This window comes from Prionailurus viverrinus, chromosome D2 (genome assembly GCF_022837055.1).
Source record: "Prionailurus viverrinus isolate Anna chromosome D2, UM_Priviv_1.0, whole genome shotgun sequence".
Lineage (NCBI taxonomy): Eukaryota > Metazoa > Chordata > Mammalia > Carnivora > Felidae > Prionailurus > Prionailurus viverrinus.
Genome location: NC_062571.1, coordinates 33,481,049 through 33,502,006, shown reverse-complemented (window position 1 = coordinate 33,502,006; position 20,958 = coordinate 33,481,049). Strand labels below are relative to the sequence as shown.

Below are 20,958 nucleotides of genomic sequence, written 5' to 3'. Positions count from 1 at the left end.
CTATTTCACTGATAAGGAAATTGGGGCCCAGAGAGGGCAATGAGTCCCAGTCACCCAAGGAATTCCCTTAGGCCTGCAGTCCCCTTGCTCAGAAGGCCTCCCCACCCCTCCTTTTCTGCTTCCATGTGCATGTGTGTCTGTGTGCCTTGTCCATTCTGCACCTGCCAGGGCCACACCTCCTCCCAGGAGCAAGCCGTACTCCTTAGGTGCCCTAGGTTCTTGGTCTAGTAAGAGGCTAGAACGAACTCCATTTCTTGGTGCTCCTGCTTCCTAGCCTCTTACATTCAGAGATCAATTTTGTGGTTTTCGTGACTGCATAACAAATGGAACTGTGACTTTTTCATAGGAGGAAAAAGAAGTCTCTGGAAGTCCTTCGAGTTTCTGTAAGTGCCTTGGGCTTCTATACCCTGTACCCAGGCCTTCTAACCCAGAGCAACCAGGTGAGCTCTCCCAACTGAGCTCAGTGGGAGGTCTGACTCAACGCCTCACCTTCCAGGGCTTTCCAGCGCTTTTCCCTGGTAGCATCAGCCAGCCATGGGAGCCAGGGTTCTTGGCACAGATGGCACACAATCCACATACCTCCATTACCAGGCTGGCAGGCAGCCCCGGAAAAGGACACAGCAACACACGGGTGGACCCGAGTCTGATGAAACTTGCCTTTTACCGGCAACCATTCCCCTTTTTTATTTCACAGCACTGACGAGACTCAACTGTTTTAACAAACCTTTTTTTTTTATTAGAAAAGTAAAAAATATTGCATAGGTCTTAATACTTGAACATCAAGTGTATTTATGAACAGCGAGTATCTTCATGTAAACAGTTCTAGATGGAAGACCCAGATGGCACTCTTCTGGGGGAGGGGTTCCAGCCCCCCACCCCACCCCACCCCAATCAGCCCCATCCCCTCACAGCTCAACTCCCCAGTACACATTGGGGGAGGGGAGGGAGGGGCAAATGCAGCTCCCAGGTGTCTTTTTTCTTCAAGTGTCAAAGATCCCCAAGTGATCCCAACACCCACCCCTTCCTACTCTTACATTCATGCGTCTGTAAGATAGCTGCCTAGAACAGGTCAGTAGTGAAGCTCTGATCAAAACAAAAACAAAAGGTACAAAAACAAAGAACACATTTGGCCCCTTCAGACCAGGAGATACACAAAACCGCCTTGACCTCCCCCCTCCCACCAGGGCTGCTACCAGGAGCATACAACCCCTTGCAAAGGCCAGTGCAGCCCAGCTGCTCACCTGGCTGTCACACCACTGTTGTCTTAACTGTCAGTAACGATAAAAATAATAAGGTACATGCTACATACACATCCAGCCAGAAGCCCAGTTGGCCCCTAAGCCTTTGTTTCATGCTACAGTACTGAGGGGCATAGGCCCCCAACCGGGAGCTACCTGCACACCTCAGTGAGCTTCCTAGGAAACACAATGTTCCCCCCACCTCCACCTTCCTCCCCTCAGGTGGCTGTTGTCAGTATGCTAACAACAGGCGACAGGCGTCAATCCCTCAGCTCCTGCCTGCCAACCTCCACCTCAAAATCAAAAGTTGAGTGGTCTCTGGCGTGGGGGCAGGGTAGGCCCCCCCCAGGCTCAAGTTCAACACTCCTCAATGAGCAGCTGCTCGGAGCTATACAGCTTTTTCTTGATGACTCGGAAGCCCGTGCTCAGCGTCAGGGACTGGCTGAAACCGGGGACGAAGGGAGAGTTGGCAGAGCTGAACAGCCCCTGGATCTTAGGCCAGAGGCGTGAGTCCAGGCGCAGCACGAGGGTCAGCTGGAAAGTGGGCACCAGGCTGGGGTCGAGGGCCAGCTGGCCGACGCTGTGGCAGCTCTTGCCTTGCTCTACGCAGACGTCCAGCAGCGCCCCCCGCAGGCCACACGGCTCGCTGTAGGCCAGGCGCAGTAGTTCCTTGCCCACCTGGCTCACCAGCTGGCTGGGCATCAGCAGGCGCGCTGGGCGCCGTGAGCCCAGCCGCGCCTGGGACAGGCTCTCCTGCAGCAGCTGCATCAGGTTGGCACACAAGTGCTCATCCTCAGGGTCGCTGAGCAGCTCGAAGTCGGGCAGGGACACCCCATCCAGGTATGCCGAGTCTGGTAAGGGAGAGCACACAAGAGAGGGATATAAGAACAGCTCCAAAGGCGGGGGGGGGGGGGGGGTGCTCTTGCGTTAAGAAACCAACACTCCTTCCCACTCTGTGCCTCAGCTTCTGCCACACACTTGTACCCTATACTCCAATCTCCGTCCTCCATCCCGCCACCCCTCCGCAATCAGGGTTCTGATGGGATAGGAAGACAGGCGGCGTTGACCCCTTCCAGAGCGGTGCTTTTCCACCTCCCGGGCCCCGTGAGTCGCGTCCAGTCTCCGCCCACGGCTTACCTTCCTCCGGCCCAAAGCCACTGTTGCTGCTGTCCAGGGACTCGCAGTCCGAGCTCTCCAGGCTCGCGCAGCGACCAAGACCCTCTTCTCGGGCCGCCGACCCCCAGGCTGAGCGCGGCGGCTGATCTGGGGTGTGAGTTCGGGACAAGGACGACGATGAAGAGGAGGAGGACGATGAGAAGCGATCCCAAAGGCTAGGCATGATGAGGACGGACGCCAGGACGTTTGCAGTTGTGCTCTGGATGCGGGAACGCAGAAAACGCTGTAAGACAGGAGGCGCACGGACCCGGCGTCAGTCTGGGGGCTGGACCAGACTGAGAGCGCTCGGACCCGCAGGATTGAGGCCTCCCCACGCAGGAATCAGTACATACTGAAAGGACACTTACCAGCTAGCTCGGTCGACGAGAACTGCTAGGACAAGTGCGTACTGCCGCTTGAATGGGTGCGCGAACTGGTATCAACCCCCGCGCACTGCCCAGACCTGTCCCTTCTACCCACCCGCACCTCCCCCTTGGCCTGCCGCGGTCCCTAGCACCAGCACCCAGAGGCCTATAAGGACTAGAGCGGAGAGGCCACGCCTCCTCAGCGCCTCAGCCCAATCCAGATCCGGGAGTGTGGCCCCCCTCGGCCAATGGGCTCCGGGCGCACGTTCGCAACGTTCTCTCCTGCCCGGTGACAGAGGTCTGGCCCCGCCCCCGCTGAGCCCCAGAACGCTCCCAGCCGAACCCCGCGCCGCGGCCACGCCCCCTTTCTGGAAGGGATCCGCGGCGGCTGCAGCTGCCAAGGTCCCCGAGGGCGCTCGCGGCAGGGGAGGATCAAGGAACGACTTGTTTATTATAGGGTCCTGTTGCTGGGGGAGGGGGTAGCCGTGACCGCGCGGGGGGAAAGGCAGGGGAACTTGAGGGGGCGGCGGGCCGGGAAAACGGTTGCCCCCAGCGTCTGGGAACCTGAGACTACAGGCACAAGTAAGCGCTCGGGTGGATGCCTGTGGGACGGCGGCGCGGGGAGCAGACGTTAACCCGGCCGGACCTCGCGCACATACCCCACGCTGACCCGGCCTTGCATAGGGTCGGAATATGGGGATGGGGTCCAGGCAGGGCTGGTCCCAGCACCGAGCTCTCTTGCAGCGCCACCAGTTTGTTAACTCTACAGCCCCAGGGGGTGGGTTAATGGGGGAGGTCCATGCCCCCCCCCCATATGATCCTCGTCCGCTAGATCGTGTCCGCTCCCACCCCCAACTGCTTCCAAGGAGAGAGTTTGGCGAGGGTGGCTAGAAGAGGTTTGTTGGGCTCGGGTTCCTAGCGCCTGGTCTTGGGTCTGAGAACGGGGACTCAAATTCGATGAACACAAGGGCCCTTCGCGGGCCCTACAAACCGACTGCGGTTCGGTGGTGTCTCCCCCGCCCTCTGTACCCGAGAGTCCTCGGGCGTCTGCCGGGTCCTAGCGCCCCTCCTTCCAAGGCGCTTTGTGTAAAAGAACCGGAGAGTTGCATCAGGACCAAGGACTAGATCTCCGGAAAAGTCCGGGAGTGCAATGGCCATCCCCTGTTTCGTCATTCAGGCGGGGCCACAGGATATCTGGCTTGATGGCAGTGCTCGGGGACGAATAATGATTGCTGAGGGTGGGAGGAGGTTCGGACGGACTCGACCTTTACGTCTTTAAAGGCTTATCAATCTGGGACACCGGGATCCCAATAGAAGAGGGAACCAAATTTACAGCAGACGCTCCCACTCCGGGAGCCTAACCAGATCCGACTGGCAGGCCTCGCCTCGGGGGCGGGCTTGCGCGTGACAGATGACACTTGCTGGAGGTCGGGCCCCTGCCATCCCCACCCCCACCTAATTAAAAAAAAAAAAAAAAAAAAAAGGCTGACCCGTGGGCCTTTCGGGCAAACCGTGACTCGAACCAGAAAGGACCGGAATTGAGGCCCTGCACCGCCCCCCTCCCCCATTTTCCAGATGGAGGAACCAATTATGGAGACAAATTTATGGATAAAAAATAAATTAGGGGGTGTCGGATTAGGAGATAGCGTTAAGATTGCCGCACAACAAAATAGTCTTTTGGCCGCTGGGGCGATTAAGGCCTGAACACTGGCCCTTTCTTCCTGTCCTCTGAGTTCCAGTCACTTACTGGGAGCCTTAAAGATACCAGGGTCAGGGGGGTTAGGGGAAGTGCTTGGAGGGCTGGTGGTGGTAGATGACATTCTCTTGAAATCACAGTTTACTGAGGTGGGGTGACCCGTATGGATGTGGCCTTGTCGCCAGGACAGAAGGTTAGGGAATGAATCCATCAGAGTACTATTCCCTCTTCCCACCAGACAGACTGGGTTGGGGACACCTGAGACAGAAGGAGATAGTTTGGGGATGTTTTTCTTTTTCATCTCTCTCTCTCTCTCTCCCTCTCTTTGTGGCAGGAAAAAAAGGAAATATTTCAGAAAAAAATGTGGAACACTAAGAAAAATAGAGGTTTTTAAAAAAGTGGATATTCATAAGCAAAAGAATCCAGAGACCGTGTGGAGAGCTCAGTTCACCAGAAACCATTCATATTCAATATGGTATTTGTGTGGTGCATTTGAGTGTTTGTGTGTGTGTTGAATATGTGCAGTGTGTCTGCAGTGTAGGGTTTGTGCTTTGTATGTATTTTGTGTGTATGTGTGTGGAATATCTGTGGTGTGAGTGCGCTGTATGTGTAGATCTTAGTGGGTGTTGGTTATGGTTTGGTGTATGTGAACTGTGTGTGTGGTATATATGAATTGTGAATGTGGTTTATATGTGGAGTATATGCAGCGTAAGTGTGGGCTGTGCAGTGTGTGTATGTGTGTGTTATTTGTGTGGCAGCGAAACATGGTCATGAAACAGTGTGCTAAGCACATTTTATCATTCACTGTCTCACTCTGTTATTGCCAAGTTTTTCCCAAATGGGAAGGCCTGTGTTAATGGGCACTGAGTAATTTTGTTTCTTTTCAAAAGAAATCCACTAATGTTGTTGCCTCATTGTGTTTTCTAAAAATATGGAAAAAAAAGACCAGCAGTCTTAGCCCTGGACGTCTCTCCCAGAGCAGAAGGCCCACCGGCTGCAGAATAAACAATCACCTACAAGGAGGACTGGGGGCCGGGAGGCTCCAAACGACTTTCCTCACTGACCCCCTTCTCCCCTGTGAAGGAGGGGTCAAAGCCCCATACCATTGTCTTCCAGGAGAACCTTTGGACCTGGAAAAGGAATTTCTTAACTGTTAGCCCCTCTGTGGAGTCAGGGTAAAGGGCGTTGATCCATCGTGTGAGGGGAAGGGAAGGGTAGGATCCCTTCCATCTGGCTGGGGCTGCAAAGACTTCATTACCACCCCACTTACCCCTCCCACTATTGAAGCAGATGGGGGTGTGGGAAACACCTAAAATGTGTAACTCCTGGGGGAGGAGGAAGCTCAGTCTCCTCACCTCTAAGCCAGGCCCCCTTGGAGACCTCAAAGATCCCATAAACCCTGCATTTGGTGCGCTTCTCTCTCCCTACTACTCCCCTTGGGCCTAAGCTGGCTGCAGGTCAGACTTGCCTGAACATGCCCCTGCCTGAAGCTTTGGAGACTCAGCTCTGGCATCCCTGCAGCCAAGAAGCCTTCCCCAGCACGCCCACCCCCACCCTCCCATCCCTTAGGTGCCCCTCCTCATGTCATCCTTATACCTGTGTATATCTCTTGTTAATAATTGTTTCCACTTTAGTCTTCTTATTGGACTATGAGCTTCTTGAGGATGGTGTTCTACTCTCCTTAACTTCCAGTGGACAGCACATAGTAAAGGCTCAGTGAACATTCCTTGGATGAACAGATGAATGGATGGATGGATGGATGGATGGAGAGATGGATGGATAAAGCAAGAAGGTGAATTTTCCCAGAATTGTAGACCTACATCTGGATTCCCAAGACCAAGGTGGGCCTTTGGGGTGGACCTTCAGAAGACCTGGATGCTACGTTTCTATCCTTCTTCTGACAAGTGCTGCCCAAAGTCTTGGATGTATCTGAACCTTTTCCTCCTTTCTCAGCTCAGGTCTGGGAGTGGGGCTTCTAAGGCCCCAATTTAGTTCTCCAATTCGAAGATAGAATACAACCCAAGGAAGCTGGGGAGAGAGGGGACATGGTGTAGAGGGCTGATGTGGGGAATCTTTTCAAGCAATTAGTACTTTGCCTTCAAGTGCTTCAAAATACTTTAAAAAATCTTTTGACATAAAATTCACATACACATTCACAATTTTTTTAATTTTTATTTTGGAGACAGACAGAGAGAGAGAGCGCGCACAAAGGGGATGAGGGGCAGAGAGAGAGGGAGATCCAGAATCTAAAGCAGGCTCCAGGCTCTGAGCTGTCAGCACAGAGCCTGACAGGGGGCTCGAACTCATGAACTGCAAGATCATGACCTGGGCCAAAGTTGGAAGCTTAACTGACTGAGCCACCCAGGTGCCCCACGATGAACAATTTTAAAGGGAACGATTCAGTAGCGTTTAATTCATTTCCAATGTTGTGCAACCACTATCTCTAATTCCAAAACATCTTTATTACCTCAAAGGAGACCCCAGATCCAAGCTCTGGGTCACTCTCGTCAAAATCCTTTTGAAGTTTATATTCCCTTGTTGGAATAGGGTTGCTCCTTTGCCCAACTCCAGAGGGCATCCTTCGCTTTTGAGTCTGTGCATTTACATATGTCTTCTAGGGAATTGTGCTCTAGGGAGCACGGGTCACATAGACGTAATGTGCAACATGGACATCAAGACAACCACGGGGAGACTGGCTGAACTCTGAGCAGGAGTGGCCTAGTGTCACGTCCTGGGTCCTGAGTGACTCAGGCCTCTGGAGCTGGTAACCAGGCCCCATGTCCCAGTCACTGTGGCCAGAGCCCTGACCACACAGACACTGCCTCTTCCCGGGCCCTGCTCTATTCCCGTGGGACCTGCCACAGCCTGCAATTGAAAGTCAATGAGCACTCACTCCTGGCCTCCTGCCTCTCCCGGTTCAGGCGGTTTTTGTCCAGCGCACCGATTCCCAGGGCCTCAGTCTGGCAAGTCGCCCGAGTCGAGTTTGGGAAGTTAAACCAGATCTCGGGGTGGGAACCCTAGAAGTCAGGATGGGAACCCCTGAAGGCCAGCCAGCTTGCCTGCAAGGCTCAGCTTGGGCACCTTCGCAGTTCTTTGGAAACATCTCATTGAGGGTAGTGGAGGTGGCGGGAGGAGCCAGTGGGTCAGGGCGGTGGGGAGAAGGTGGAGGGGTGTGGTAGGAGGTGGGGACAGTGGAGCCAGCAAAAGTGTTCCCAGGACTTCTGCGGCTTTTTTACTTGAAAAACAACAAACAACCTTGTCAAAATCAGCAGCGCTGTAAGTGCACCCGGTTTATTAGGAGGGTTGTGAAAAGCTATTGACAGCCCAGGGCTTCAGGTAGGATTTTGATTGCACTGTTGGAAGAAGCACTAAAAACTCAGTGGGGAGTCTTTTTGCAAATGAAATTACTTTTTGAAATGGAAATACTAACAATACAATGTATTGTATAGGCTTAAAAAGAATAGGTCTTAAAAACTACCATCTATACCCTGAGGAACGAAAACAGTGCCATTCTACAGATGAGGAAATTGAGGCCCAGAGTGAGTCCAGGAATCCTTTCAACCAATGGCTTTCAAGCCCAACTGATAACTAGAATCATCTGGGGAGCTTGTTACCGTAGATTCTCATCTCTCCACCCCCTATTTTAATTTGGTAGGTCTGTGTGGGGCACTTTGGTACAACAGCCCCCTAGGCGATCCTGACGCTCGGCTCCATTTTAGTTGGAATGTCTGCTGACCTCTCAGAAAGAAAGGTAGGTCCTCAAAGAAATGCTGGATTGGCTCCCCAGCCTATGAAAGGGCCTGCCTGTGGGTTGGGGTGGGTTAGGGGCAGGTGACCTGGCGTGCAGTTGTGAAGACTGGGCCCACACAGGGTCATGGTGAGCTCACAGCCAGCTAGTTCTTCTGGGCCCCTAGGTTTCACAAGTCATTTCCTTCAGGAACAGGGCAAGGGCAGGGGGAACCCCACAAAGGACTGGCTCAATAAACCACCATGTCAAAGGATGGGGTTTTTGAGAGCTAGTGGGATAGCCTAGCGGAGGATCCTGACAGACCTCCCTTTACCCCAGCAGTGGTGAGAGGCACAGAGGCTTACCAGACTTCCACTGCTCCCCGCCTTGTTTCCCACGTAGCCAGAGGGGTCAAGGGGTCCTAGGGGACGCAGCCAGACTCCAGGACACCGGCTCTTTTCTAACTAATCCACCAGGATGCCTCTCAGGAAGGAATCCCATATGTTCCAGGGCGAGCTTTCAGCCAGCTTCCCAGGATCCCTCTCCCACTCGGGCTTCTGAACCTTATGCGGAAAGAAAACAAAGAGGAGGGAAGGCCAGAGGCAACACCTCTCTCCAGTTAGTGCCCGAGGCCTAGGCTAAACGTCCCTTGATTTCTGGCCTTGTGAGGGGACAGGAATAACCTAACCTGAGTTCAGGTTATGTAGCCACTGTGCTGTGGCCTGAAGCAGCCTCTTGGAAGCATGACATGTCTTTGAATTCCAGTATTTTTTTTTTTTTTACAAATAATGCAATCTTGCATTCTCTTTTTACATGTTATCTGTAATTTGTGTTAATTTTAGTAGCAAACTTTTATTTATTTATTTTAATTTTCTTTTAACATTTATTTATTTTTGAGAGACACAGAGCATGAGCGGGAAGGGGCAGAGAGAGAGGAGACAGAATCTGAAGCAGGCTGCAGGCTCTGAGCAAGCTGTCAGCACAGACCCTGATGTGGGGCTCGAACCCACAAACTGTGAGATCATGACCTGAGCCAAAGTCGGATGCTCAACCGACTGAGCCACCCAGGAGCCCCACTTTTACTTATTTTTTAAGTAACCTCAGCATGGGGCTCGAACTCATGACCCGGAGATCAAGAGACATGTATGCTTTACCAACTGAGCCAGCCAGGTGCCCCTAGTAGCAAACTTTTAAATCATCAGTTAATATTACTTAATTTCTCCCTTCCCCTCCCAAAACAAACAAACAAACAACTGAGTAAAACCTTTTTAAAAAAAAAAATTTTTTTTTTTACATGTATTTATTATTGAGAGACAGAGCTAGACAGACCATGAGCATGGGAGGGGCAGAAAGAGAAGGAGACAGAATTTGAAGAAGGCTTCAGGCTCTGAGCTGTCAGCACAGAGCCCTATGCAGGGCTTGAACCCACCAACTGCGAGGTCATGACCAGAGCCGAAGTTGGACGCCCAACCGACTGAGCCACCCAGGCGCCGCCCCACCCTGCCCCCCGCCGGTAAAACCTTTTAATAAAAAAAAGACACTGCGATTATCCTGTGGTTTCATGTAGTGTTGGGATTTTCATACCCCAGTTTTGAAAACCCAGAACTAGAGCGTCTCAAAGGCCTCTTTAACTTCCACAAGGATTGTAGTGAAGGAAAAATCACGAGTTCCCTGGAGCTGCTTTTCTAAAACTCCCAGGCCTGGCCTGTAGGGGGGTGGACCATCTGGAAGATGTCTGCCCAGGAAGGTAGAAACAGGTGGTCCAGGTCCAGCCCTTACAGTTTTCTTGCCTTTTGAGGGTTTCCAATTGCCATATATCAAAAGGGAAGGAGGGGTCAGAGTGGGTTTGTTCTTCAAGGTGGGGGGGGGGGTGGGGGGGGTGACAAGAAAGATCTGAGCTGCCACAATGGGGACAGCCTGAATCCAGGCTCACAGCTTGCCTGGACTATAAAATGAGCTCACTAATTTTGCTTTTTGAGAAACAAGACACCGGGAGGGCTGTCTAGCCTCTGGGTACCCCACTGGGTACCCCAAGGGGTTGAGGTGAATGGGGCTGGATTAGAATGCTCAGCAGAGAGGTCCAGTTGACCCTCTCTCACTGTCAGAATCTTTCTGTCAGTGGAATGAACCTTAAAGTCTTTGAATGTTAGGGCCCGAGGGCCCTGGAAGAGTACCTCTTCCAGCCTTCCCACCTGCCCACTTTATGTACCAGGAACCGAGCAGGAGGGTGAGTAGGCCTAAGTGTTGCCTGAGATCTCCCACTCTCCTGGCAGTTAGACCTCATGCAGTCTTTAGGAACTTTCTTTTCTCAGGCTTGCACCACTTCCTCACCCCCCTGCCAAGCCTGTCTGTAACTTCACTCAGAAGTGTGTTTTTAGTAGCCAAAGGTTTGGGAAACACAGGTCTATGCGAAAGGCAGCTGCCCAGGGTCTACTAGGCTTTTTTCTGAAATTCCTTGGCTGGCAGGTGATTGGGAACTGCCAGTTCTACCTGGCAACTTTGCCACGTGCTCACAAAGATCTGTGACCTTTCTGGAGCTCTTTGTGCTGTTAAGAGCACGTCCATGTTCTAAAGTATTTTCATAACGCCATCAATAAAAATAACTAATATTGTATCGTGTACTGGTGCCTCACCAGTGTCCTTTTACAGGTAAGAAAACAGGTTCAGATAGGCGCAGTGACTTGCCTAAGGTCATACAGTCATTCAGGTTGGAGCCATGACTCTAGATCTCGGCTCGTTTCCTTAATGCCACCCCACCCCACTGACAGGCTTAGTTGTGAGCCAAAGGGGACCGTATGGCTGGAAATGGCGGCCACTGCGTGTTGGAGAGTGGTGGTATGGAAGAGGCAGAGTGAACACCGGAATTGCTTTGTTGTTGTTAACAAAAAAACTTTCTCTCCTGGGTTGGACCTTGTGTTATCTAATAGGGTTCTGCCTCCCCCTGCAGAATTCAGCAGGGCCCGGCAGTGCTGACTCAATAACAAAGCAGACTGCCACCCAACGGGTTTCTCTTTGGCTAGACACCCTCAGACCCAGAAGTGACAGTCCACCACATACCACCCCCCCCCCCAAGGTATCCTTCCTGATGGTTCTGGTCCCCTCTAGGAAGGCCAATCTGGGAAGTGGTGCACCAAAAGTGGGCTCTTTCCCTCCCCACAGCGTCCCTTTTGTAACCCACAAAGGACTGGCTTTGGCACAGGAATCCAGGAGCCAGTGCTGAATCTTTTTGTGCTTAAAAAACAAACGCAGAGAAACACAAAAAATTCTAGATCTTCAGATTCTGCCCCGGGAAGAGGTGCACTCAAGAGCTGAACCGACTTCCCCAGATATCTATAGCAGCGGTCTGCAGTGGGGCCAGCCCGGATGGGGGAAGGGAAGAACCCCCTGCTCTCCCCTCCTCCCCCCATCCCGCCGAGGTGAGCCCTCAGGGGAGCCCGGCCGCGGAGGTGACAGATGCAGAGCAGCTGAATGGGGGGCAGGGAGGGTAGGTTTGTCTCCGCGGACCCCTACGGGGTAAGCCGGGACGTGACTTGGAGAACGTGCTTCTGGGGGACCGGTGGGGGAGAAGAGTGGGACTGAGAGAAAGGCGGGGCTGACTCCGGCCCCGCCCCCCGTGAGGAAAGAGACTCCTCCTACCGTCCGGGGGAACGCTGTCCCGCCACAGATGCTGAGCTCAGCGTTTCGCTCAGGTCTCGGGGCTGCCGGGTGGGGGCAGGGCGAAGGGGCCGGCGCCTTTCTGTTGAGGGCAGAAGAGGGGGAAGTGGGGGAGGAGGGAGAGGCCGAGGAGGCCCTTACAACCCTGAGGCTGTAACTCTCCTCCGACCGGGTCCGCTAACAAAGCGTTCTCTGTTGGGGTAGGGGAGGCCTCCTGGGTGCACGCAAAACCTAGAGGGGCGGTGGGGGGAGCGTCTGTGAGTCATCACCCCCAAACCCTGACTTAGCCCCAAGAACCCGCGTCAGAGAGGCCAAGCCCTGTGCCCTCTGACCCCAGGATTTGTTTGATGGAGGGAGTGCAGAGAGCAGTGCCTGCCCCTGGAAGGCTGCAGGCCAGAGCCGCCCAGGCCACCTCCAGCTCGCACAGGAAGGGACTTTTATTTACGGCAACCTTGAAAAGAGCAGAGAATGATCAGCTGGGGAGGGGAAGGAAGAAAACCCTTTGTACCCACCTGGCATAAACGGTTACCCAGGCCAAACGGGTGGGTGGCTATTTTTGAGCTGACCTACATACCTATTTGCCTCTTTATCTTTTTATTATCACACATGGTTATTATGGGAGCTTTTCTTTAGCACTTGGTGCAGCTGCTGCATTTGCTGAGGGCTGCACAATGAGGCGTGTTGCCTCAATCTCCTGGAAAGTTTTAAGAGTCTCTGATCCTGGAAAGAAGGACATCAATAGGTCTTGCAGGAGCTTCCCCAAGCTGTTTCCCCAGAGAACAGGATCCTAATCCTGAAGCGCCAACTCCAGAGCTGGCCAGCCCTGGAGGCAAGAAATGACATTCAGATTTGACAGCAATGTTACTGGGTTTTGCTGAGGCTGGCCTAAAGCCCCCTTAGCCTCTGGGCCTCCCATTACAGCGAAAGTTGATCTTGTGGTCCTGCGGGGGCCCCACTCTCTGGCCGGTGAGGTTTCCCTTTACAGACAGAGCAAGTGAGGCACAGAGATAAATTGTGGACAGAAGTAGCTAGGATTTACGGCTCCAATTCTAGAGGCAACTCTTTTTTTTTTTTTTTTTTTTAAAGTAGAAACAGGAAGAGCCTGGCGATTTCTCTTGATATTACCTTTGTTCAACATCACTAAGGCCTCCCTCTTGAACCTTTTAATACCTCCCCATTGTCCTTAGAGCAAGTCTGTCTCCTTCCCTTGGCCTAGGAGCCTTTAGGGCAGCCCCTTGCTATCTCTAGATTCATCTTCCTCCCACAGCCCAGGAGGGGAAAATCACATATGGCTCTAATTACCTCTGAAACGCTCTTAAATTTTCCATAAAGTACAGTATGCAGGGCTTTGTGTATACAACTTTGCACAGTAATATGTATGTAGATGTGCAAAATATATACAGCCATGTACCGTAGATCATAAAGGAGGACATCAAAGTATAAGCATATAATTTACAGTATTTTTAATCACACTAAAGAGAAACAGGTACATAGACCTGGACGTGAGACTGGCAGAGGTAACAGCAGATTTCTGTCTTGTCCTATCTGGTGACCTCTCGAGTAGAGTATGAAATCCTTGGCCTGGAAGGAGAATGAGGATACTCGCACTCCTTAAACTATTCTTTTTTTGCTTGGGTTTTTCTTTCAATGCCGGTATAATTCACTTCACCCAGGTTCCCTGTGCAGCGTGGGGAGTCTTTCCTCTGTGCTGTCAAGTGTCTTCCCTTCCAGCTGGCTCCTGTCTTCACACTAATTACTCTTCCTGGATGCCTTTTTAGCTCCTTCTAGCTCTGACTGCAGGCTGGTCTCAAGTTCAGGGCCCTCCAGGAGCCCTCTTTGAACATAGGTGGGAATCTCCATGTTCCCCTGTTGGGGAGTAAGGACAGGGAGTCCAACCCAAACCTGGCTGACTTTGAAGCCCTGCTCAGTTCACAGGGCTGGGATGTGTTCCTCTCCTCACTTGACATCGTGTGTTGAAACGATCCCATCTTGGGTCTGAGGCCACATCACACTGTAAACTCCTTCATGTATTTTAAATCTTTAAACACCCACCAACACCGCCACCACCTACACACACACACACACACACACACACACACACACACACACACCTACCTCTGTATGTTAGATATGCTCAGCAAGTATTTGGCCCAGAATTGAATGGAACTAGAGCCTACATGTGACTCAGGGTCAATGTGAAATCGGTGGGAAGTCTCCCCTGCCCCCTCCCAGGCAGTGGGGAACTTGCTTCCTGTGAACTCTGATAGCAATTATTACTGTCACAGAAAGTCAAAACTGAAAGGGGGATTTCCCTTCTTGTCAGATGAGAAGACCAAAGGGAAGTATCCAAAGCAACCCTGAATGGGAACCAGATCCCACAGTCCGCTGGCTTACACTGGCCCTCTCTCCCTTCACCTCATCGCCTCTTCAGAGAGGCCTTCCCTGGTGGCCCCATCTCTTCTTCTCCTCTGTTGTTTCCTTTCAAGGCACTCAGTCAGTATGGAATTATACAGGTATGTATCTGTGTGGGCCCCCAATGCCTGTCTTTCCGACTAAACTGCAAGCTTCAGGAGACCAGGGGTTGTATCTGTTTCATCCTGGAGCTCTAGTGCAGGGCAGGTCCACAGAGTTGCCAATAAATATATATGAGCAGGGAAAAATAAGTATCCATATGGCCTGAGAACCTCCTCATATGTGCCTAGGGCAGCACTGAGATTGGATCAAAAACCATAGAGTTGACAAGCCTCGAGTGCCCTGTCTTGAGGAGCTTAAGGTTAGGAAGGGAGATGAGACACCTAGTGAATAGCCTCACACAAGGAAGATGGTTGAGTCAGGAATGCCCGACAGACCAGGTGTTGTTGCTGTCAAGCGACCTGGGAAGGACAGACTGGAGGTTGGAGGCCTGGGGCAGGGAACCAGTTAGATAGTGATTGCAAAACCTGAAAACCACTGAAGTGTCACAGCAGGAGAATGGTTAAAGAAATACTATCTCCACGCCATAGAATATTATGTGGGTGTGAAAAAGAGGGAGGTAGACTTTGGAAAGATGTCCAAGATATATTGCTAGGTAAAAAGAACAAGTTGCAGAACAGTTTGTGTCCTCTAATCTCATTCTGAAGCAAAAACAGGACACTCCCCTGCAGACACACGTTGAACTCTGTGGAGAAAACAACTAGAAGGATGCTGGAAAAACTATTCACAGATGTTATCTCCGAGGGATGGAGGGGAGGGCGAGGTTTTACTTTTTCACTTTGCACCTTCTGCACTGTTGAATTTTGACCATGAACTCAGTACTTTCACAAGAGTTTTTTGTTTTTGTGTTTTGCTATTGCAGAATTGCGGGGTGGGGTGGGGGTTGGGGTGGGTAAAGAGGTGGGGGTGGGGCTGGAGCAGTGGAGACTGCGCAGTGAGAGGGCCCTGACAGGACCTAGAAAGGTGGAGGAAGAGTCTGAGAAGACTATGTGGGTCCGAATGGGAAAAAGGGGGGTTACTGTGGAGACCCGGTACCAAAGTGGAGGTGGAATGTGAGAAGCACAGTGTAGGATGTGGGGGTCTCATTCAAGGTGACTCACCCCCACAGTGCTGGTGACCCTGGGCAGGGGACAAGGAGCCCAAGGCCAGGAAACTCTGACTTTTGGGAACAAGGGCAAGAAAACGAAGACGGTTGACCTTTAGGACCCTACGGATTCCTTGGCCGGCTCACCATCCTTAGGGTACAAACCGTTCTGGCTGCAGCGTGGAAACAAACAGAGTGAGGAGGGGCCAAAGCCAAAGCTGGCTGGAGGAGGTCTGCCTTTCCACAGGCTGCTGTGGTGTGCCGCCTGGGTCCCCGCCCTCCTCCTGCTTGCTCTTGTGGGCCGATGTCCAGGCCCTGGGTGAAAGGCCAGGACTTCTGGCCCCTTCCGGAGATGAAGCCCCTTCCCAGGACCCGGAGCAAAGGAAGCCAGAACAATGCTGTTCATGGAGATTGGGGGGAGAGGGAGCTCAGTAGGGGCACGGAGAAGTTTCTTGGCTCAGATAAGCCAGTAAGAGCCTAGAGAAGGTCAAAGATGAGGAATGTTCTGTGATTTCTAAGACAGCAGCTCATTTATCTCATAAACACTTGCTCTAAGCCTGAGTCCAATGGTAATACTGTCTCCATTGCAAGCTGGGTAGGAGCCCTCCTCTGAGGGGCTGCATTTGAAGGCTTGTCTCTAGGTCTCTCTATAAAAGGCCCTCTGAAAGGATGAAGGGAAATGTTTGCCATGTGCCATGAGGCACCTCCATTTAGTCTATTTAGTCTGCACTACAACCTTCCAAAGGAGGTCTTCTTTGATATCCTGGGAAACTGAGGCTGGGAGGATGGTGCTGTGTCCCTGACCACATGGTTAGGAAGTGTTAAAACTGGGATTTGAACCTGGGTGTGCCTGTGTCCCACTTATAATTTGGTTGCTTGGAGCTTAGAACACATTTTCCCATCAAAATAATGCTGTAAGTGGTGGTTTGGTTGCCATAATGGCCTAGCTCACCCAGGGTATAGCCGGAATTAATTCTATGTTTCAGTGTGGTTGTGGATGAATCAGGCTTCTGCGGGCTAGCCTGGAAACCCACTGGAGAGGGAAAATGCATTTGAGGGTGTGCCCAGCTGGGAACTCTTGCTCTCACTGCAGGGCCTGATTCAGGGCAGACAGGAGATATGGTGGCTCAGGGAGCACTTGTTCATGTCCAGAGCTCTTCCGGTAAGCCCTGGTGAGTTCTAGCCGGACTCACGAACTCACGGGAGGGGGGCAGAGCACTTGTCAGGTTTGGGGTTCATAAGGGAGTTCCATGAAAGAATGCTAGTTTTCAGACTCTGCACACCTGAGTCCTTTTTCTTCCTCACACTGCCTCTCCACTCCCTGCAGTCCTCTTACCCCTTCCTCCAGGATGATGGAAAACTTGAAACAAGATCTAGGGTTCATTTTCCCCATTCGGTCTGGTAGCTGCCTGGGAAGTGGGTGCACCGGTGACAATGAGTGCACAGGGTCAGGAGCTTTGAGAGTAACTCCAGGGAGGGCATCCACTCATTCATTCATTCGCTTGCTCGTTTATTCATTCAGCAAACATTTGCTGTGGGTATGCTGGGTACTGTGCTCTTTCCTTTTGTGGCACTTCCATTGTCCAAAACATCCTGGGCACGACTGCCTTTGGGTCTCGGACCCAGAATCTCAGCATTAGAAGGAATAATTTTTTACAGATGGAAACTGCAGTCGTCCATTAATTCAGGAAGGTCTGAGCATCAGGCTAAATACTGAGAATAGTCAAAGCCTGAAAATAGAGGTCCAGAGAGAGAGGTGGGAAGTGATTTTCCCAATATCTCAGTCCACGGTCCCCATGCCTGGACCAGGACGTGCCCCTTCCGGCCACACCCATAGCCTTCCTGCCTCAAGAGGTGTCCCAGCCATCTTATAGGATTCCTCTGGTTTCCCCAGTAATGGAGTCTGGAGCCTGGAGAATGGCCCCAGAGAAGTAGTGGGATTCCCTCCTCACTGAAAACACCAGTACCTGGGCTCTCCCCTGGAGAGCTATCTTTCCTGTTGGGGGAGTTCAGAAGTCTTAGAAGGCTTTCCTCAGTTCTTTCATGAACCATCTGCTCTCTAAATTCCAGGTCTTCACAGGCACTGTAACTTCTGTGGGAACCCCCCTTTTCCAACCTCCTTCATCGGGCTAACTCCTACTTCCTTTGGGTCTCGGCTGAAAGACCCCTTTTTCGAGGACTTTGCTGGGCCCCCAGCCTAGTTAGTTCTCCCTGCTCTGTGCGCCCCCACAGCAGCCTGGACTCCCCCCCCCCCCGGCTAACCAGGGACCCTTAGGATTGTTCTTGCTAACTGAATGCCTGTCTTTCCACTGGACTGTGGTCTCTAGGAGGAGCAGACACCATGGCTGCCTTTCCTTTGTTTGTATCTTTGTTTTTAGCAATTGTATCCTCATTGTCTCCATCCATGCTTAGTACACAGTAGGTGCTCACTGTGCAGTTGTTGAAGGACTGTGATCTGCAGCTAAAGGCAAGGCGTTCCAGTGAGTGACTTTCATTCAGGTCATTCAACGACTGTCTATCCAGGACCAGCACACACACAGGATATAAAGATGACTTGGAAAAAGAGGTTTACGATCTAGTAGAAGAATTTATCATTGAGAACCCCTTCTAAGAACTGCAAAAGTCTCCTTTTGCCAGAGAGTCTCCATCCTCTAAGTTCCCCTTTCCCTCTCTGCTGGCCTGTTGGTACTTGGCTACTTGGCCTGGAGCCCAGCATGTGCCTCTGAGTTCCAGGAGGCACCCAGGCACAGCACGACCTGGGACCTGAGGCCTGGTGTGGTGCTGCACAAAGGCCCGTGGCAGCGGTTCCAGGGAGCTCATGCACAGTGCAGAAGTGAGTACTAGTGCTCCCCGGGCTCCAGGCAGAGCAGAGGTCAGGCCATGGCTCCTCTGGATAGCTTTGTGCCACATGCATGAGCCTTGAGCTGTTTTGGAGAATTTATGAAAGAAGCACCTTATTCTCAAGTTCACTTGGAGAGAAACTTTGAAGGCAAAGGCTCACATTTGGTTCAAGGGTTTGAAGTGATGTCTCCAAATCAAATATCCCCAAAGCGTCCCTGGATCCCAAAGCCTTGAATACTGACCACAGTTGTTCCTATCAGTTCCCTGGAGCCTCAGTTTTTTCATCTGAAGGATGATTTGTCATGTGGGACACGAGAGGCTGTTGCGTGAAGAATGAATTGGAATGTAAGTGCTGCCCCAGGAGGGAGGACACGGTGGAGATGGCCTCCCAGGGACCCCGCAGTGGCCCTCAGGCAGGTACTGGCAGCTGAAACCGAGCATGGGTGAGAGGCAGCACTAGGACCCAGGGGCTGAGTCTGGAGCCTGCTCAGCCAGGCGAGTTCACAGCCAGAACACAATGTTCTCAGTGTACCCACAGGAAACCCTAAAGAGAAGAACTGCACATGGCCCTCTGCTGGGTGTGTTCTGGTCCCAGCCTTTGATTCTTTTTCCTAACCTCAGTCCCCACTTTCACATCCTGCAACCTGCAGAGCCGCCTGCCCCACCCTGCTGGGCTGGTCCCAGGCCCCAGGAGAGCAATCAGTGCAGGAAGCCCAGGGCCTTGCTGGCCTTCACCATTTTCAAATAAGACCCGTTTGCCTCTAACCTTAGTTTCCTGAATCAGCCCTTTGTGATGGAAACTTTTCATAGTGCGGAAGACAGACGCGGAGGACAAAGCTGAGTTTCTACCGAGGCCAGGGTCTTGGCTCAGATGCAGGGAAACAGCTGATGCCTCTGAACCACCTCCTCCCTTCCTCCCTGAAGGCCAGACCCCACCTGGGACGGGGCGAGGGCCTCCACTGCTGCTGCATTCATCAGAAGGAACTGGGAGCTGCCCAGGGAAGCAGGGCCAAGTTCGGAGCAGAACAGCCTGTGATGTGGTTCCTCGTTTTTATTTCCACGAATGCTATAATGTGTTGTCCCACCGAGCTATTTTTATTGAATGAATTTTTTTTTTTTAAAGCAAACCTCCACAAAACCAACAGCCCTCTGTTACACCGAAGGACAAGGTGAACTTTTCACTTCCTTCCCCGCAGCCTATCAGTTCATCTGTGGTTTGGTGTCACCCACACTTCTGTGCTATATTCAATCTCAATTTTTGCCTCCTTGCTTCTGAAGCCACACAGCAACGCTCTTAATCCCATGTACCTCCTGCAGGTTGCATGAGACTTTGAGACTTTCAAAAGAGCCTCAGTGAGTTCCCACAGCTGATTGCAAAATGGAGGACTACCTGCCTTCTGGAAGGTATGGAGGCCAGATGCCAGCCTCTAGGCGGAGGTGGGCCCAAAGAGAGAGGCTGTGGGAAGCCAGCACCACCCAGCATATTCTGGCTAACTACGCTGTGGGGGGCTGCAGGCAGGGAGCAAAGTTCTGGGTGACGCACTACATATCTGCCTCGTTAACGAGGGGCCTGGCCATTAAAAAATAAACCCCAGTGCTTATACTGAGCTCCGTTCATAGGACTCCTTCCATTTCTGTCTTTTTCCAAGTACTGGTTCATAAGAGAGTTTTAGGGTGTCCTCACCCCAGGTCTGTAAAGAGATTCTAGTGGGTGCCACCCAGACTTGCCCAACCTCAGGGGTTATCTTGGAGGAAGGGCTTCCAGAATGCTGCTCCTCCCCAGGCAGTGTGCTCAAGGCTCACAGCCCCCAAAAGCCCTGGGTTCTAGTCTTAGTTTTTCCTTTTTCTTTTTCTAAAGATTTTTTTTAAAGTAATCTCTACACACAACATGGGGGCTCAAACTCACAACCCCGAGATCAAGAGTCACACGCTCCACCTACTGAGCCAGCCAGGTGCCCCTAGTCTTAGTTTTTTCACTTTGTTGTGTGACCTTGTACAAGTTGCTTTCCCACTCGAGGCTTTAATATCCTCATTTATAAAAGGAGAGGGTCTGGTTAGATGTCATGGTTACAGGTGGAATTATGTCCCTCTCCCAAATTCAGATGTTGAAGTTCTAACCCCAGTAGCTTAGAATGTGACCTTATTTGGAGGTAGATCTTTTTTTTTTGAATGTTTATTCATTTTTTTTTTGAGAGAGAGAGAGAGAGAGAGAGAGAGAGAGAGAGAATGCAAGCAGGGGAGAGGCAGAGAGAGAGTGGGAGGCACAGAATCTGAAGCAGGCTCCAGGCTCTGAGATGTCAGCACAGAGCCCGTGTAGGTCTCGAACCATGAGATCATGACCCGAGCCAAAGTCGGATGCTTAACCCACTGAGCTGCCCCAGGCACTCCTGGAGGTAGATCTTGACAGGCAATCAAGTTAAGATGAAGTCAGTAGCGTGGGCCCTAATCCAAAATGATTGGGATTCTTATAAAAAGGGGAAATTTGGACACAAAGGCATGCACAGAGGGACAATGAGTAAAGACACAGGGAGAAGATGGTCATCAACAATCCAAGAAGAGAGCTCTGGAACAGATCCCTTCCCTCACGGCCTCCAGAAAGAACAAACCACGGGGACATCCTGATCTTGGACGCTTAGCCTCCACAGCTCGATACAATTAAGTTTCTGTTGTTTAAGCCACTTAGTCTATGGAACTCTGTTAAGGCAGCTCCAGTAGGCTGTTAGGGG

General features: G+C 51.8%; 1 protein-coding gene and 2 long non-coding RNA genes across 4 annotated transcripts in view; 2 read left to right on the top strand and 1 right to left on the bottom strand.

The window, feature by feature from the left end:
* Nucleotides 1–713: 713 nt before the first annotated feature.
* DDIT4 (DNA damage inducible transcript 4) lies at nucleotides 714–2,900 on the bottom strand. Of its 2 annotated transcripts, none has more exons than XM_047824739.1 (3): nucleotides 2,762–2,900; nucleotides 2,376–2,637; nucleotides 714–2,089 (listed from the first exon to the last, which is right to left on the bottom strand). In XM_047824739.1, exons 2-3 carry the CDS (start codon nucleotides 2,575–2,577, stop codon nucleotides 1,596–1,598), a joined length of 696 nt encoding a protein of 231 aa, XP_047680695.1. In that variant the 5' UTR covers nucleotides 2,578–2,637; nucleotides 2,762–2,900; the 3' UTR covers nucleotides 714–1,595. The 2 variants fall into 2 exon arrangements, with proteins under 2 accessions (XP_047680695.1, XP_047680696.1); XM_047824740.1 differs by having other exon boundaries at nucleotides 2,376–2,613; nucleotides 2,762–2,891.
* Nucleotides 2,901–3,220: 320 nt separating this feature from the next.
* On the top strand, nucleotides 3,221–9,551 carry LOC125147660 (uncharacterized). The gene is made up of 3 exons (XR_007145256.1): nucleotides 3,221–6,295; nucleotides 8,110–8,205; nucleotides 9,499–9,551. It is a non-coding gene; the product is annotated as an uncharacterized LOC125147660 (long non-coding RNA).
* Nucleotides 9,552–11,823: 2,272 nt separating this feature from the next.
* The window catches only part of LOC125147661 (uncharacterized), a 25,427-nt gene continuing 16,292 nt past the window's right edge, over nucleotides 11,824–20,958 (top strand). Inside the window, exons 1-2 of the long non-coding RNA XR_007145257.1 lie at nucleotides 11,824–11,870; nucleotides 14,159–14,348. This is a non-coding gene — a long non-coding RNA (uncharacterized LOC125147661). The remainder of the gene's footprint in view (nucleotides 11,871–14,158; nucleotides 14,349–20,958) is intronic.

Bases quoted from the DNA above. Each gene is read 5' to 3' on its own strand.
- DDIT4 (XM_047824739.1), bottom strand. From the start codon at position 2,577: ATGCCTAGCCTTTGGGATCGCTTCTCATCGTCCTCCTCCTCTTCATCG. The intron at 2,090-2,375 runs GTAAGCCGTGGG...CTCCCTTACCAG, and splicing joins TGGCTTTGGGCCGGAGGAAG to ACTCGGCATACCTGGATGGG.